Source organism: Solanum verrucosum, unplaced genomic scaffold, assembly GCF_900185275.1.
Source record: "Solanum verrucosum unplaced genomic scaffold, falcon-dt-bn FXZP01000120.1, whole genome shotgun sequence".
NCBI lineage: Eukaryota > Viridiplantae > Streptophyta > Magnoliopsida > Solanales > Solanaceae > Solanum > Solanum verrucosum.
Window position 1 is genome coordinate 195,965 of NW_026020714.1, and position 18,947 is coordinate 214,911.

Below are 18,947 nucleotides of genomic sequence, written 5' to 3' on the forward strand. Positions count from 1 at the left end.
TTTTGCCAATTCTTTAGACTCCAAATTCTGAAGAATATGGGAAAACACTGAAATATATTAGAGAGGGAGAGGAAGTTCTTCCCTACTTTTATCTTTTTAAAATATGTAGGAGCTTTTGGGGTGACAATAACAATGTTTTGGGTGTGAAAAAAATTGGTTGTATTCTATCAATTGTGCCAAGTTGATGCATTTGTTATAGACATTTGTGTTCAATTTTCTGCCAAGTTTGAGTTGAAATTAGGGGGTGACAAGTAGTATGTAAGTGACACCTTATCAAACAAAATTTCCCAAAATAAGTGTGATATCTTAAAAATTCAAAACAAAATATTAATATGTTTTTCAACTATATCAGTATACTCCATTTTCTTAAAATAATATTCAAATTTTAAAATACATTTATCAAATAAAGATAAATTTAATTAACTACACATTATATTTTTCAATAAACATATTTTTTGCTAAAACATGCTTCTACTTTATGTGGACAGTAGATGTGAGTATCTAGAATTTAAGAATTCAAAAATTAAAAGAACCTACTTTAAAATAAGAAATAGATAGCAGTATAGCAATCTGTGTTCAAAAGAAACTCAAGTTACCGTTACATATCGTTACAAAGCTTACATTATGGTCAGAGAATCTTAGCAAACACAGTTGAGCCCAATTGAGGATTGTAGAAAACTCAATTGGATTCAGCTTTTGCTCAACTCGAGTTTTTTTAGTTGGATTTGCTCCCCACCATCATTCGATGAGAATATTAACTAGGTATAAATTTCATCATTAATCTGGCAGATAACTTACTTACCAGAAAGTAATTAACACGGGAATATGGAAATTCAACCAAGAGAAGGGGAGTAACAGATCAAAGTCTACATGGTAGATTGAACGATAACTCAAGAAAATTGTTAAATTCAGATTCAACATCATCAAAACTTTCTTCCAACAAGTGATAAATAAAGTTGCCAAACTCATCAATCGTAGCTACTTTTCTTAATAACAATTGGGCAACTTCCGAATAGGATCCAAAACAGCATCAAATCAAATGCCTCTTCACTGGTCAGCAGGCAAGCTTTTAATAATATCAGAATCACCTGTAACAACGGGAAAGACTTAAAAATTCGACCAGACAATAACTACTTTTTTTACAATAGCCAAGGCGAGAAATGCAATTAATTAATGGACACTATGTAGAACTCCATTAGTCCAATGTGGCGCCGTACATGACTATTTTGTGTCCTATATGGTATCCTACGTGTATTATGTCTCATAAGACGTGTGTGTCTACTTATTCTATATCTAACTCCTTTGTACTTTTTCACATTTTCCTATGGCAGCTTAATTTCATTCTTCTTATTCTAAATTTTTCATTGAAATTGCTCCAGTCGAGAATGATGATTTTCTTTTCATGTTGACTTTTCATATAGTAGATTAGGGATCGGGACAATAATAGTTCCAAATATATAGGAAATTCACCTTGTCCAACTATCTCCTATTTCTTCTTCTACTTTTTCTCTTGATCGTCCAATTTATATATTTAGTAAGAGATTGCAACATCGGTACTTCAAGATATCATCCAGCATTATTAAAAAAACGGTGAAGATGTTAGATGGATTGAGGATGGCAGTGTTCCTTTGCCTCATATACCAGAGTCAAAGGAACATTTCCCAATTCAATCTCATTAACATCTTCAGCTAATTCTTTATATTACCGAAGACCATATATGGAGTCCATATTCCCATCCCACAAACGATGTGGGACTCCAACAATAATGTTGCAATCTTTGCAAATCATTGATTACTATATATGTCAGGAAATTCTCGAATACACTTTCCTCCTCAGTCAGTACTTGCTTCTTTCCAGATCTACAAGAAAGGCTAGAGCATAAAAGGAAAGTTTTGTTCTTGATAATATATGGAACTTATGTTTTAAATTTAAGCTTATTTGGCGTATATTTGAGTGTTAGAATTTGAAGAACAAAAAGACATTCAGACAAACATGACTGAAAGTTTAGCTCATTTTTACATGCATTTCAACCCTACATGACAAGCACATATATACATGAAAAATGCAAATCTATATGATTTAAATTTGGCAAAATACATAAATTTGCACTTTAACTTGGTCTCAACTGAAATCTATGACCTCCAACTTTAAATGTGCACAAGTAGGCACTTAAATTTGTATAAAATTGAACAAGTAGACATATGTATAATACGTGGAATAATACAACAAGATGTCACATAGAAATAATTTGGTTGTGTAGGACGCATATGTCTACTTGTTCAACTTTATACTAGTTTAATGTCTATTTGTGCACACCAAAAATTTGGAGGCATAAATACAAATTAAAGTCAATAAAAAGGAAATTTTTTCTATTATGCCTTTACATTTTAATCAATGTTTACCTATCCTTAAAAAAAATGTTTAAGTTAGCATAAGCCAGTTAAATAAAACTTTAGCAAAACAATATTCAATAAGAAATGTCCGAAGTAGGCCTTGGCAAATCATATAAAACCTCAAGTAAAGTGGTATGATATTTGATTTTTATAAGGTCACAATTCAAAAAAAGAATGTGTGTGAATCAAACGAGAATTATCAACTTTTAGTCACGTACGTCATAATTCAGAAGTTGTTCCCAATGCAAATAAACTTGCAAGAAAAATTCAAATTGTCATTTCTTATTTTTTACTCTTTGTGGAGTGCCATTTTTTGTTTTTCTCAAAACGTATTTTAAGGATTAATTTTGGTTACATATTTAGCTTAAATCCGTCTAAATTTTAGATTGATTACTTAGGTTGTTACAAATTACAAAGTAATGGATGTTACTTCTTTCTTTTGAATTTATGTGTGTTTAATTATTATTTAGAGAACTATAATGACTAATGAGTAATTTTATATTGTTATTTGACTTGATAATTGTCACGACCCGAGTCTACACCTTGGACGTGGCCGGCACTCGAAGAACATTGTTAGTCCCCAACCGAACCCTCATCCTAACTGACTACAAGCAGAAGATTAACTCAAGCATGCAAAAGCTTAAAAATTGAATAAAATTCATGAAACTTAAATACAAGCTTTAACTCAAAAGAAAACTCTGAATAAAAATAAATTTTTCAACTCAACATAAAATAGGCAACTTAAGTCTTTAAAACATTTAATAAAATAAATGAACAGACTTCTGAAACTCTATTGTCTATCTATGAAGCCTCTAACTGGCACAGATGAAAGTCGGGACAAGACCCACGACATCCTGACAAAACTGGAAAGTAAATGAAATCCTTTGTATGCAAGGAGGCTCACCATAACTAACTCGAACTCCATGTGGTATTGACGAAGCTCCTGTTGATGATCCTGAATACCTAAATCTGTATCATGAAAAGATGCAGGCCAAATGGCCCAGTACGTGGAATGTACGAGCATGTAAGGGGAATTCTAAAGCACAACATAAGCTTGAACTTGATAAAAAGGAAACATGCTTACCTCTTTTCAAACTTACTCAACTCAAGGAATACTCAAGGATACTCAAAACTACTCAACTTATTCAACTCAGAAGTACTCAAGGATAAGATACTCAACTCAAAGATATGATACTCGACTCTGGGTACTCGACTCTAGATACTCAACTCTAGATACTCAACTCAATATAAAGCAACAATACACATGCAATATATGGAAAACTTTTAAAACAATAGAAATCAACTCAGTGTATTAAAGAATACAATAACAACCACCACTATGAGCCTAAGTGATGATACATCGTCTTGCCCACACTGCCAGAACTATCCTATACTTTGCCATCATATAGAACGTCTTAACTAAGTGGATCCACTAGTCTATGCTAAAAAGCACTAAGGAATCATCTAAAAAGTATGATCCTTTCTACCCATGATGGTTACATGGTGTATGGAGACGTGAGTTATTTGAACTCAAACTCGTCCCCATATCGGTACTCAATACTACTCCCAAAATAGTTAGCTCATATGTTTAAAAACATAACTTTTTCTTTGATTTGAGATAATTACTCAAAAATCTTTCTCTTAAAAGCGATGGTACTCAAACTGCTCAAAACTCTTTTGGAAATATCAATTTCCTCTCATCTTAAATGTGAAAACATTTACTCTTGGGAATACTTAGTTCCCATATATCATTTTAAAGAAAATGAACTTTACTCTTACTCTTTACTTTACTCAACTCAAAGCTTAAGTCTTAAAACAAAGTTAAAACGTTTGTAAAAGACTTCTTAAAATATGGTTCATGTTTAATTATGGACGTGAACGACTCAATGCAAGGTTTTCAATAATCATAAATAGAATTCAATACTTGGAACTCAAGAACTCCAATGATACTACTCATTTCAAGAATGTTGAACTCAGAGTGTTCATTTGGAATTATGAGCATGAACTACTCAACTCATGAATTCAAAGATACTTCTCATCTCAAGATTGTTCGACTTATAGGGTTTATGTGGAATTATGGGCATGAACAATTCAACTCAAGGACTTCATGGGCAACATGCAATAGTCCCATGATTAGAAATTTAATCTCAAAGGGAATTAGGAACTCAATACTCAAGACTTAGAACTTGAAGATACTACTCCTCTCAAAGGTACTCAACTAATATAGTTCATGCAGAAGTTATGGGCATGAACGACTCGACTCAAGGGTCAAAATATCAATAAGGAACTCATGTATACGACTCTTCTTATTCTCATACTTACTTACTCAAAACTTAACTCAAATCGATGATGGATCTCAAAGGATTCACAATTGAACTCAAAGGCTTCCTGGAACTCTACTCTTAATTCTCTCTTGAATGTGAATTATGATTTCAAGAGTTATGGTTCATGATATGAAAAATCTCATGATGACAAAGTAGACTCATGAATACATTCTCCTCTTTCTCATACTCACTTTCTCGAGTCTTGAAACAAGTCATTAGAAATTGTAGAAGACTACTCAAAAAGACTCAAAGGGACTTTTTTAAAAGACTCGAAAGAACTCTCAAGACTTAACTCTTAGCTCGACCTTGAATATGAATTATGAATTCAAGGTTATAATATGTAGTAGGACAGATATCTTGATGTTTAGGAGTGTTTTGGACAGTTAATAATGAGAACCGGTTGAAAAACATTGTCTAGGGAGCAAGTCCGCAACGTGGAGATGAATTAAAATGTTTGGTCGAAATAATTTTTGAAATAGTGGAGTCTGCGACCTCTCCACGATGCGCAGAGAAAATTTTCACACTACAGGAACAGGTCCGCAACGCGGACCTGGTACCTATTCCTTGTCCAACTTTTTCTTCCTCATTTTCTAACCCTAATTCACCTAAATTCGATTCTTTTCCTCAATTTCTCTTTGTTAAGTATGTTAAGTTTGAGTCTTTTGTCAACTTCAAACGACCATAACTCCTAGATCAGGATGAGTTAGGTGTGCTTCAAGATATCGTAGGAAATATCTTGGAATAATCTTTCCAACGCCGCCAAGTTTACTCAATTCCGAGTTCGTAAGAGTGAGATATGCCCATTTGAAGTTGGGTTGTTCAAATAAGGAAAGTCTAATCCGGATTTTTGAAGGGCATTATGGTCTTTTCCATGCCCCGTGACTAATTTCAATTTTTGGTAATTAATTGGGGTCTAAACTGATAGGATTCAGTTTACACTTTTACAATATTGAGTTAGGGTTTTAGAGAAGAGAAAAAGAAGAGGAGAAGGAGCAAGAATCGTCAAGATCTTCAAGAATCGCTTGTGGATTTCTTCAAGGGGTGATCCCTATGTGGTATGTGAGTTCACATAGTGTTTAGTTCGTTCATGTAACATCCGACAATTTGAAATAACTATGAAGAGGCTTAGAATTGGAATTTATTTATTTTTGGAAAAATTCAGAATCTGGAAATTTGGCTATGGAAAAAGGATGAGTTTTTGGCCAACTTTGAACAATCATAAATCCTATCTCAGAATGATTTAGGTGTAGTTCCAGTGATGTTTGCGAAGCTCGTGGAATGATCTTTCCAACGCCACCGAGTTTGCTCTATTCTGAGTTCGTATGAGCGAGTTATGCCCTTTGAAAGTTGGGCAGTTGGCAGGGAATCCGTCCGGAAATTTTAAGGGTATTTTGGTCTTTTCCCTAGCCAATTCTTTTGGGGTTATATTGTTGTGTTAGACTAATTTTTTTGGATCATTTTGTCCCATTTTAAAGAGTGAGAGCTAGGGCTTGGGAGAGAAGAGAGAAAGAAGAGGAGAAAGAGAAGAGCAAGCAAGGAGATCATCGTGGATATCGTCGGGGGTGATCCCTACTAGGTATGTGAGTTCATAGTGTGGGTTTGGTCCTTTTTCCCACACGCCAAACTCGATTTATTTTCAAGAAAAGAATGGTTGTATTGTTGGCGTTGTTGGTTGTGTTGTTGATGTTGTTGATTGTGTTCTTGAGGTTCTTGTTGATTTGGGACATGATTTTGGTTGTGCTTTTGAGTTGAATCTCTTGTATGTTGAGGGATTTTATGATCCTTAGTGTTTGGGATTGAAACCTTTGAAGTTAGGGTGGTTTAGAGTTGGGAAAAAGAGGGAGAAAAGTCGGGTTTCTGGGGAAGGGGCTGGCGCGTCGCGCCTGCCAACGCGCCCCAAAGGGGACTCTGAAGCCCAGCCCTTGGGGCGGCACACCTAGCAGAGCGCCAGCAGGCCCCTTCTGAGCTTCGAGGGCTGGCGCTCCGCGCCTTGCAGAGCGCCAAGGGCGCCAAGTTTCCCCTTTCTTTTCATACTTTCTCATGCATGCTCCTTGGTATTGTACCTATGTTTCCTAGTTGTTTCCAACACTCCAAAGTACTTCTAAACGTCGAGAACTCATCCATAAACGTGTGATCATATACCTTGAATACATAATCCAATTCAGGGCGAGTTAGTATCAAGTCAAAGGGAAGTTAGAGTCAAGTCAAGCAAAGTTAAGAAGTAAGTCCGAGCAAGTCTCTAAAGCTTTTCAAGAGTCATTATTAAACATTTTATCTTCGTTTAAGGTTCAAGTTCAAGTTGAGTAAAGAGTATAGAGTTCAAGCTAAGTAAAGAGTCTCAAGTTTCAAGTTAAGTCATGAGTTAAAGTTGAGTTCATTTCTCAAAAGCTATTAGGGAACTAAGTATTCCCAAAGAAGTTTCTAAATGTCTTTACATTTAAGTAAGAAAGAAACATCGATTCCAAGAGAGCCTTTGGGCTAGATTTTGAGTAATTATCTCAAACTAAAGAAAGATGTGTTTAAACCACTTATGAGCTAAAGTATATTTTTGGGAGTAGTCTTGAGCACCGAGTTGGGGACACGAGTTCATATTAACTCAACTCTCCATAAGAACCATGCGGCCAACATGGGATTTCTCGGGTCATACTTTTTAGATGATCACGAAAGTTAAGCTAGTGGATCCACTTAGTAAAGATAGCTTCCTATATCACGGCCAGGTATGGATGGTCCTTGGGCAATGTGAGGTAAAACGCTGTACCACCACTAGGGCTCATAGTGGTGGTTGTCGGTTAAAGAATCTCCCACTAAAGTTATATTACTTTTATATAAGTAAAGTTGAGTTGTTATTGCTTTAATCATTAACGAACTAAGTTGTTTACAATGTTTTGAAATCTTTATATATATCGCATGTGTCTTATTGCCTTATATATATTGAGTTCAGTTATTCTTGAGTCGTACAGGGCCAAGGTAAGTGTTCTCCTGTATTTCTTTCAAGCTTAAGTTGTGGTTTAGCTTTCCAGCTCGCATACTCGTACATTCCATGTACTAATGCCAGTTGGCCTACATCTTATTATGATGCAGACACAGGTACCCAGGATCAGCATTCAGCACGCCGTTGATCCAACTGAGCACTTCAGAGTCAGTGGTGAGCATCCTTGCTTTTCGGAGGACTCAATTATTTTGTGTTCTTAGTTTTGTTTTATTAGGGTGTTGTGGGGTCTGTCCCAACATCCATCTCAGTATTTTAGAGGCTTCATAGACAGTTAGTCAGTTAGTTTTGAGTCTCTCATCTATGCATATATGTAAATATTCTATTTTAAAATTCGAGTTGTCTTTGTAGCCAGATTTTATAAGTTAAGTTGTTTTATGTCCTTGCATTGCATGGAGTTATTCTGTTGAGTTAGGTTTCCGTTGAGTTAAGAAAGCCGAGCCAAGGGTTCGCTTGGGGCCAGCAATGGTCTCCAGGTGCCGGTCCCCCCTAGGGTGTAGGCTCGGGGCATGACAGTTCACCCACGCGCCAAACATTTTTTTTTCAATATGCTTTTCGTCCTAAAAGATTGAGACTTTGATGTTCTTGAGTTGTGTTCTTGAATTTGGGATGAGATTGAGGAGTTCTTGAGAGTTTAAGGTCGATTTTAGAGTTGTGTTTGATTAGATTCTTGTGTACAAATGATAGGTATCGGAATCTAACGAGGAATTGAGAAAAAGAATCGAATTTAGGTGAATTGGGGTTAGAAAATGAAGAAGGAACAAGTCGGGAAAATCTGGGTACAGGTCCGAGTCATGGACATGTTCCTTAAAATTGGAAAAAAATTCTCCACATCGCGGAGTGGTCACGGACCGTTCTGCCTCAAATTTTATTTTTGCGACCAAATATTTAAATGCATCTCCGCGACGCAAACTAACTTCTAGACAGTGATTTCTTGATCTTTTCTCATGTTTAACTATCTAAAAACACTCCTAAACACCATGAGATCTTTCCTATCACAAATCACAATCCTTGAATCCATAATTCAATTCAAGGAAAGTTAAGAGTCAAGTCAAGAGAAGTTAAGAGTCAAGTCAAGAGAAGTTAAGAGCCAAGTCAAGGGAAGTTCATAGAGTCTTCCAAAAGTCTTTTACAAATGTTTTAACTTTGTTTTAAGACTTGAGTTTTAAGTTGAATAAAGAGAAAAGTTTGAAGTTCATTTCTTCAAAAGAGTATATCGGGACTATGTATTCCCAAAGAGTAAAATGTTTTCACATTTAAAGAAGAAAGGAAACCTTGATTTCCAAAAGAGCCTTTGAGCTAGTTTTCAGTTAAAGAGTAAATGTTTTCACATTTGAGCAAGAAAGGGAACATCGATTCTAAGAGAGCTTTTAAGCTAAGTTTTGAGTAATTATCTCAAATCAAAGAAATAAGTTATGTTTTTAAACATATGAGCTGAGTATTTTGGGAGTAGTATTGAGCACCAATATGGGGATGCGAGTTCATATTAACTCAAGTCTCCATAAACCATGTAGCCATCATGGGTAGTAAAGGATCATACTTTTTAGATGACTCCTAAAGTGCTTTTTAGCATAGACTAGTGGATCCACTTAGTTAAGGCGTTCTATATGACGGCAAAGTATAGGACAGTTTTGGCAACGTGGGCAAGACGTTGTATCACCACTTAGGCTCATAGTGGTGGTTTTCGGTTAGAGAAACTCCCACAAAAACTATATTACTTTGATATATGAGTAAAGTTGAGTTTGTTATTGCATATCTTTAACAAGTTGAGTTGTTATTTACTATTCTAAATGCTTTGTATAAATTGCACTATTATTGTTGGTTTACACTGCATTTTGAGTTGAGTTATTCATGAGTTAAGTAAAGCCAAGGTAAGTGTTCCTTTCAAATCCTTTTCAAGCTTAAGTTGTGTTTAGCATTCCAACTCGCATACTCGTACATTCAATGTACTGATGTCAGTTGGCCTGCATCGTCTTATAATGCAGACGTAGGTAACCAGGATCAGCATCCAGCGCCTCGTTGATCAGGTTGAGCACTCAGAGTTAGTTGGTGAGTCTCCTTGCTTTTCGGAGGGTCTTTTTCATAATTGCTTAGCTTTCAGTTGTTAGGATGATCGGGGGTCCTGTCTCGACATCCCTCTTTGTTTTAGAGTTTTCATAGACAGTTAGTAGTCAGTTGTCTTTACATTATTATTTCATAAGTTAAGACTTGAGTTGCCATTTTGGCCAAGTTGAATGTTTGACCTTTAAACATTCTTAGTTATTTTATTAAACAGTTGAGTAAAGTGCATTTGATCATTGTAAAACAGGCCAAGGGTTCGCTTGGGACCAACAATGATTTTCCAGTGCCAGTCCCGCCCAGGGTATAGGCTCGGGGCGTGACACCTAACTCCTCATTAGAGGAGTTCATAGGATCGCAATCTAACAAGTGAATTCATGCAGGGTTAGGCAAAACAAAGGAACTTTCTCCGAATTGATTGGTTGATTTTCCATTTGCATCATTTTAGGACTTTCCGATGACCTCTTTTTTGTAATGCTCTTCCTTAGGTCCCATGGCTTTACCAAAAAAGAAAACAACAAAGAATGTCATAAGTGCATTAACTTCATTTATAATTAAAAAAAAATTATTTCTACATATAAAGATATTCATCAAACATTTTATCAATGCTTACAAGAAAAGTTGAACTACATATATTCTTAGGTAACTCTTTACAAATATATAAAAACGTTAAGTTTTGTATCAATAGTCACAAAACACAACCTCACGCAAAATTCTAGATCCGATTTTGTTTGGCTCTCCTCTAGTGCTTTTAAATTTAAAAAAATCCATATCACGTCAAAGAATCATAAATCCATAAAATAAAAATAAAAAAGATCAAACATTTCAATACCTATATCAGTAGAGACATATAACTCACCTTTTACAGAGAGATCACATCAAAATGTAGTTGGCCACCAAAGAAAGAACTGAAAACAAAAATCAAGAAACTGAAGAGTTACCTAGAATGTTGACTCTTCATTTTCGCTATTGCAGCTTTGATTGTTGAGTTTGTGTGAGTATATTGCATTGAGTAAAACTCATCCAGGTGTACGTGACAAGAAAAGAGACAAGATGTCCTCGGGACGAGGAAGAGGAAGAGAAAATAGTACAATCGGATCTCAAACCAATGACGTGGACAAGAAGACAAGAGGAGACAAGGTGTTAGGAGATTCAACTGTGCGGACGAGCCTCATATGGATCTGAGCTCTATAGGAATATCGGTTGACATTATTAAATGGCACCACCACGTGGTCCTATATCATGTGAAAACAACACGAGAACATGAAACGTATAAAGCTATCGCATTTGGACCTAGCTCAACCCCATAAAGCTAGCTCATGAGGGGGATTGTCCTGGTTTTATATAAGTAGATCACCAATTCATTCTCCAACAAATATGGGATCTAGCCCACTCTAACTAAACCACATAAGTATCATGAAACTCCAAGTAGATTAGGGATCGAGACAATAATAGTTCCAAGTATATAGGAAATTTACCTTGTCCAACTATCTCATATTTCTTCTTCTACTTCTTCTCTAGATCGTCCAATTTCTATATTTAGTGAGAGATTCCAACATCGTTACTTCAAGATATCATCCAACATTTTTTTTTAAAAAAGGCGCTTATGTTGAGAAAATTGAGGATGGCAGTGTTTCTTTGCCGCATATACCGGAGTCAAAGGAACATTTTTCAATTCAATCTCCTCAGCATCTTCACCTAATTCTTCATATTACCGAAGACCATATAAGGAGTCCATATTCCTATCCCACAGACGATGTGGGACTCCAACAATAATGTTGCAATCTTCGCAAACCATTGATTACTATATATGTCCAGGAAATTCTCAAATACACTTTCCTCCTTGGTCAATGCTTGCTTCTTTCCAGATCTACAAGAAAGGCTAGAGCATGAAAGGAAAGTTTTTGGATCGAACATAATTAAATAGATAAAAACTTCCACTAGTATGTCCACGTCTAATATAATATTTTTTGTAACCACTAACACTTGCAAAATGAGAAGCCAGACTTCTACATAATTCACTCTTCCGATATAATATTTTAGGTAGGAATATACCCTTTAACTTGACCTCATTTCACATTTATGCCCTTCAATTCGGGTGTGCACAAGTAAATACTTAAACTTGTATCAAGTTGCACAAATAGACACACACGTCCTACATGGAAATTTGCGTCGTGTGTTGTGTCCTACATGTATTATTCCACGTAGAACTCATGTATCTACTTGTTCAACTTTATACAAGTTAGAGTGCCTACTTGTGCACACCCAAAGTTTGATGGCATAAATATGAAATGAGGTCAAGTTAAAGAGCACGTTTATGTATTATGCCTTTTCTGCAATTCACTAAACATTAAATCAGAAGATGCGAGCAAATAAGGAAATAGCTTTGGTAAGGTAAAGATGAGCATGAACAAGGAAATTCATGAAAGAACAAAATTATAAGGAGCAAGAATTCGACAAGGTCATTAATTCACTCAAAGGAAGAAATAAGAAGTGGTAAGTACCCCTTCATCCTTAACCAAGAGGTTTCGGGTACAGAGTCCCCCTTGTTAGGAAGCGTTTTACTCTTAATACTTTCCGACGATAATCTAGATTTAGTCGGACTACAATGAGGGTAGTGTTGAGAAACCAAAAAAAAGGGAATAGAAATGACAAAAAGCATTGGCACTCTACTTTTTCTATAAGAAAGAAAATTACTAAGATGAGGATAAATAGCCCTCAAGCTAAACATATTTTGACAGAATATTCACCTTTGTTCCTCCTTTGTCCAATCTTTCCCTCTTTGTTTTTCTGTTTCTGCTCTTCTCTGTCAAATATATCCAGAATGTTACAATTGTACGACATATCGAAGCTACTTGGACATACCAATTGTTTGGATTAGCTCATTAGCACATAACACCTAGAAATATTTCTCCAATCATCTCTTCCATATTTCTCTGATGCTAGAAGCAACCTATTCGAGAAATACGGAAGAGGTGACTGGAGAGATATTACTTCAGGGTTATAAATATATAGACAGCATTATGTTTCAACAGTCTCCCGTCAGACGAATTAGGCAAACCGTACCCGGAAGGACAGGAAGAGAAACAGTCCATCACGCGTCCTATCGGAGCTTCTTGGTCATGAACATGTATGGATGGGCATTAGCTCATTAGCGCGTAACACCTAAAGATATTTCTCCGATCACCTCTTTCATATTTCTCTAGAGGCTTGAAGAAGCAACCTATAACCAAGTGTTATACATATTATATATTCCAACACCAAGGTCTACACTATTTGGCATTATGTGTAAGTTCTGATAAAGGTATATTTGTTTTTAAAAAATGATATAAACAACAACTACGTGTCAATTTCGAGTTAGTTAGGGTCAATTCTCTATTGGTACATATATCTCTGTTCGGAATTAAAAGACTCCTAACGTATTAACATGAGGGATTTTCCGGTGGAGAGGTGAAATGCATGGTAAAACTTAATTGTAACTAATTGTATAGATCTTTTACCTGAATTCCAAATTGCTAACATATATACATACATTTATCGTTGTGTTGTCGAGAGCATAGTTCTAGTTTAATATCCAGAATATGATTTGATTTTCCTGAAACTACAAAGTTTTCAAAAAAAAAAAAATGTGGATGCAAAAGGCTAAGCAGACTTGGATAGTTGTAGTTATTTAAAAAGAGAAAAGTATTGAAAACACTCCTAAATTAATACTTGGCGTGAATTATTAGTTTCATTTCCGAACTAGTGGTGACAATCTTAAAAACACCCCTTTACTTGACTAATTAAACTCAAATACACTCCCGATCTTGCAACATGAGTAAAATGCACCCTAAATTCTCGTCAAGTTTAGAACTGTTTTCAACACTTCTCTTTACTTTTTATTAAGAGTCTCATGCCCCTATAAGAATTTGAGACCACTTGATATGTCATGTGGCAGATTGGGGGTGTATTTAAGTTTAGTTAGACAAGTAGATGGGGTTTTTAAGATTGTCAATAGTTCGGGGATGAAACTAATAATATGCACCAAGTTAAGGGTGTTTCAATAGTTCTCTTTAAAAATTAAAAAAAAAAAAAACTAGTCTTTTTATATTCGCAAGATGAGGTAAGATGTGTGCCTACACACAACTCTATCGAAACCTTGCTTATGACTTATGAGATTACATTGAATAGTAAAACTTGTCACAACAAGTTCATCAAAATTAAAACATAAACTACCTGAAAATCTCAGTTTTGTAAAATGTAAATCTTGAAACATGTATGGACTAAAAAATTACCTCTTTTTGCCAATTCTTTAGACTCCAAATTCTGAAGAAAATGGGAAAAGTTTGTGAAATATCTTAGAGATGGAGAGGAAGTTCTTCGCTTCTTTTATCTTTTTGAAGTATGTAGGAGCTTTTGGGGTGACAATAACAATGTTTTGGGTGTCAAAATTTTGGTTGTATTCTATCAATTGTGCCAAGTTGATGCATTTGTTATTGACATTTGTGTTCAATTTTCTGCCAAGTTTGAGTTGAAATTAGCGGGTGACAAGTAGCATGTCCAGTGTCACCTTATCAAACAAAATTCCCAAAGTAAGTGTTTTATTTAAATAATAATTTACTAGTACAAGACAAAAATTAATATATTTTTCGTCTATATCATTATACTCTATTTTCCCAATAATATTCAAAATTTAAGATACATTTATATTTATTAATTAAAGATAATTTATTCAACTACACATAATTTTTACTAAAACTAGGTTGAGAATTTCATCATTTAAATCTGGCAGATAACTTACTAGAAAGTAATGAACACAGGAATATGGAAATTCAACCAAGAGAAGGGGAGGAACAGGTCAAAGTCTACATAGTAAATTGAACGATAACTCAAGAAAATTGTTAAAATCAGATTCAACATCATCAAAACTTTCTTCCAACAAGTGATAAATAAAGTTGCCAAACTCATCAATTGTAGCTACTTTTCTTAATAACAATCGGGCAACTTCCAAATACGATCCAAAACAGCATCAAATCAAATGCCTCTTCACTGGTCAGCAGGCAAGCTTTTAATAATATCAGAATCACCTGTAACAACGGAAAAGACTTAAGAAATCGACCAGACAATAACAACTTTTTTACGATAGCCAAGGCGAGAAATACAATTAATTAATGGACACTATGAAGAACTCCACCATATGTTTACCTGGGTCAATAATACTGAGGCAACAAACTCTGAAGTATTTACCACAGGCAGTCCCTAAGTCTACGTTGTCTGCAACAATGGAAAACATATAATAAGCATAAGAACAATAACATTACCCAAAAAAATTGAAAACAATCTACCAATGTGATGACCTACAATCATCACAAGTAAAATGAAACAATTACAAACTTAGTTTCCACTAAGAGGTGATTCACAAAGAAACGTAGTTCTCTTCAGGACTAAAGGCATAAGCAGCTCACTAAAACTTTTGAAAGGCTAATCAACAAGATCATAGCATAAGAAAACATAAGAGGCAAGAGAAACCATGCAGGCATAACCAATATGAATCTAAACATAAACCAATCTAGAGGTCTACATCACACACCTCAACTACCAGACAACAATCAGGCTGTTAAATATTTAGTTAATTGTTATCACACTGACAGATATTATCAGGTTTTCACCCTCAACTCACAACATATTAACTTAGTTTGCATACCCAGACTATTTTCATGATATCAATCCTATTAATAGAGAAGAGATTTTTGTGGAATTCCATCCTGATCAATATTATAAGCATCTTTATTGAACCATACACAAATCCAAACAAAAATATTTCCAAAACAATACCGATACAAGAATTTCTGACAGAAAAACAAAGACACACAAAAGAAAGTAAAGCGCTTCAGTGAAAGCCATATGTTGAAAACAATATCGAAAACACCAAGGACACTTTGGGAGCACAAACAGATATATATGTATCTAAAGAATGTAATGAATGACAGGAACTCACTTCCGTTGTAGTGGTGAACTCCAACCTTTGCCAACATAGCATAGTACTCTATCTCAGACTTCCTGATAGGAGGACAGTTGTTGGCAATGATGACAAGTTTTGCTGTAACATTCAAAAATATAGAAACCCAAGTTAGAAAGCAGCAAAGGAAACATGCTTCCTATCCCACTTATTTTAATAAACAAATAGTCCTATTCACCTCACAAAAATTTTGCAAAGACCATTCACATGGAAATGGAGTAAATTTCTAAATTATGATGTAATATTTGAAAGAAAAGAGGGACATGAATAAGCTGTTAAGACAGGAATCGGATTATATAGCCCAATCAAAGCAAAACGAATAGAGGATCCATACACCAACAGCAACCACATGGGGTTGATGATACAAACATTAATTCCTAAATAACTTTGCTATAAAACTAGCAAGCACTGATATCACATTACAGATATCTCCTTAATTATTTATGAAGGCTGATACCAGAATTTTTCTTCTTCAACTCCTCAATTTGAACAGTCTAGGTAAGAACTACGTGGTGAGCTTCTTGAGACAGTGCTCGTTACATTTTGACCCTGCTTAATTGGTTTAATTAAAAATTAAAACTAAGATCTGATTGGTTAGAAACTGAGAAGTCATTTTCAAAATTAACAGCTTAATATCCTCTCAACAAGAATACTAGCAGCCTTAGTAAGCTAAGGTCTTCTTAATAATATCATTGATCAAGGTACACTTTTTCGAAAAAATGATTTATATTATGCTCAAAGAGAAAATCACCAAATTATATGATCAAATAGTAATCAATAAGGGTCTATGTTATATTACTGACTCAAATGCTACAACAATACTTCATCTCATCTCATTAACCATTCTCCACTAGAGATTATTCTTTTATGTCTATGTTTCAAACACAGAGCATGGATACAAAGCAAATAAGAGAAAATTAAGAGAAAATAGCCAACTTATATCATCCAATAGTCATCAATAAGGATCTCTGTTGTATTGTTGACTCAAACTGTTACACATCCTATATCTTAATTCGACATTAACCCTTCTCTCCTAACAATTAGTCTTTCACAGCTACATTCCAAACACAGAGCACTGATACATAGCAAATATTATGCTCAAAGAAAAAATTACCAAATTATATTATCCAATAGTAAGGGTCTATGATATATTAAATTACATCTCAATTTGATATTAACCCTTCTCCACTTAAGGTAACTCTTTTATGGCTACATTCCAAACACAGAGCACTAATACATAGCAAATATTGTGCTCAAAGAAACTATCGCCAAATTAGACTATCACCGAATTATACTATCCAAAAGTCATCAATAAGGGTCTTCAATTAAACTGTAGACTCGAATGCTACACAATCCTATATCTCAATTCAATATTAACCCTTCTCTGCTATAAGATTAATCTTTTATGGCTACATTCCAAACACAGAGCACTGATAAATAGCAAATATAATGCTCAAAGATGAAATCGTCAAATACATAGCAAATAAGCAATACAATCCATAACAAATTCCACATCAAAATTATACCAGATGTCTTTACGCCCAAACTAAAGAGTGATTGAGGTCACTAAACAATACCTTTGGAGCTTCTAATAGTCTTGAGAACAGTTTTGTATCCCAATGTATACTTCCCGCTCTTCATAACAAGAGCGAGCCTGTTGTTGATGCTCTCATGAGTCTTCTTCTGCAAAATTCACAAAAAAAGCCTAATTTAGCATTTTCATGATCCGATTCGTACACACATACTGATATATGAAGAAGAGATACTTACGGTCTTCTTTGCAGCCACCATCGTGGATTCGGGTGAGGAGGAACGACGTCGGAGATGGAGGATTTGAAGAAGTAAATTACGTCGACGGCGGCGAACGAACCCAGAAATGTGTGAAGAGGTTTGCAGTATATAAGCTGATGAGTGGTCTAGGGTTTGGGTTGAAGACTTAAAAGCCCAAATTCTTCTAAGCCCAAATTGCAGTACCCGGTCCATATTTTATCAACCCAAATACTTTTGTCCTTATTTTACGTTAGTTTTAAATTTTATCTTTTATCGGAAATAAAAAAAATTATGGAAATATAAATTTTAGGCATAATAAATAATAGGAAACATTCAAAAACAACAAATATGATGCATTAAATAGGACTCTATTGCTATAATTTGTTTAATTACGAATAATAGAAAAATGTTAAGGGAGGAGAGAGGCGAGCGAGATCTAAGAGAGAGAGAGGAGAGAGTGTATTTTTTCGCAGATTTTGGAGAAAAAATATAAATACAAATTAATTTATATCAAATGAATACATATTAAGAGGAGAGAGGCGAGCGAGATCGAAAGAGGAAGGAGAGAGGCTAGTGAGATCGAGCGAGGGAAGCGAGTGGATTGTATTTTGCATTGTATTCTGTATTTATTTTGTATCAGTTGTATTTGGAATACAACGAATACAATTGTATTCATCCTCTCTTTGATTGGATACAAATACATTTGAAAGAGAGGATGAATGCATATTGCATTCGTATGATTACAAATACAATTAATACAAAAATACAAAATTAAATACAATTAATATAAAATTCGTACATATATTTGATTGAATACAATTTATGCATAATACATTTGAATTGATTTCTTCTTATTAGTAGGAGAGAGACAGAAAGAGAGAGAGGAGGGACATGGGAGGGAGTTTGTTATAAAAACAATATATTGTTGTTTTTTTAATATTTTTAAAACTATATCTGTTTTTTCATAAATAAGTTGAAATTATTTACTTGTTCCATAATTCTTCCATAAATAAGTGTGTTCTTTTTATTTGGCTTTACTTAATATCTATAAATTTTAATTTTAATTGTGCATGAATAGATATTTAAACTATCCAAAAATTAAACAAATAAAACATTCAAATATTTTAGGCATTATAAGATTGAAATGCAAACACTCTTTACTCTTGCATGGATTATTGAGTCATTTTGTTGCTGCCAACTAACTACAAAGATGCACATAATTTTAGATTAAAAGATAAAAATAATGGATAATATATTCTTTTCTCTCGAGTTAGCTGAGGTATGATTAATTTTGCTATTTTAAAATATTGCTTTCGATAATTTTATATAAAGTTAGGATTTTTTTTTATTATCGTGACCGTAAATTTACTGTTTTTTGCAATTTTGATCATATAAGTTATATCAGTGTTATCTTT

At 34.5% G+C, this 18,947-nt stretch overlaps 1 protein-coding gene across 3 annotated transcripts; it reads right to left on the minus strand.

Annotated features, from left to right (window-relative positions):
* Window positions 1–639: 639 nt before the first annotated feature.
* Window positions 640–17,667, minus strand: LOC125812528 (60S ribosomal protein L30-like). Of its 3 annotated transcripts, XM_049491999.1 has the most exons (6): window positions 17,533–17,667; window positions 17,340–17,445; window positions 15,742–15,843; window positions 14,949–15,017; window positions 14,794–14,830; window positions 920–1,050 (listed from the first exon to the last, which is right to left on the minus strand). In XM_049491999.1, exons 1-6 carry the CDS (start codon window positions 17,551–17,553, stop codon window positions 969–971), a joined length of 417 nt encoding a protein of 138 aa, XP_049347956.1. In that variant the 5' UTR covers window positions 17,554–17,667; the 3' UTR covers window positions 920–968. The 3 variants fall into 3 exon arrangements, with proteins under 3 accessions (XP_049347958.1, XP_049347956.1, XP_049347957.1); XM_049492001.1 differs by lacking the exon at window positions 14,794–14,830 and having other exon boundaries at window positions 640–1,088; window positions 17,533–17,664; XM_049492000.1 differs by lacking the exon at window positions 920–1,050 and having other exon boundaries at window positions 14,638–14,830; window positions 17,533–17,664.
* Between the last annotated feature and the right edge of the window lie 1,280 nt (window positions 17,668–18,947).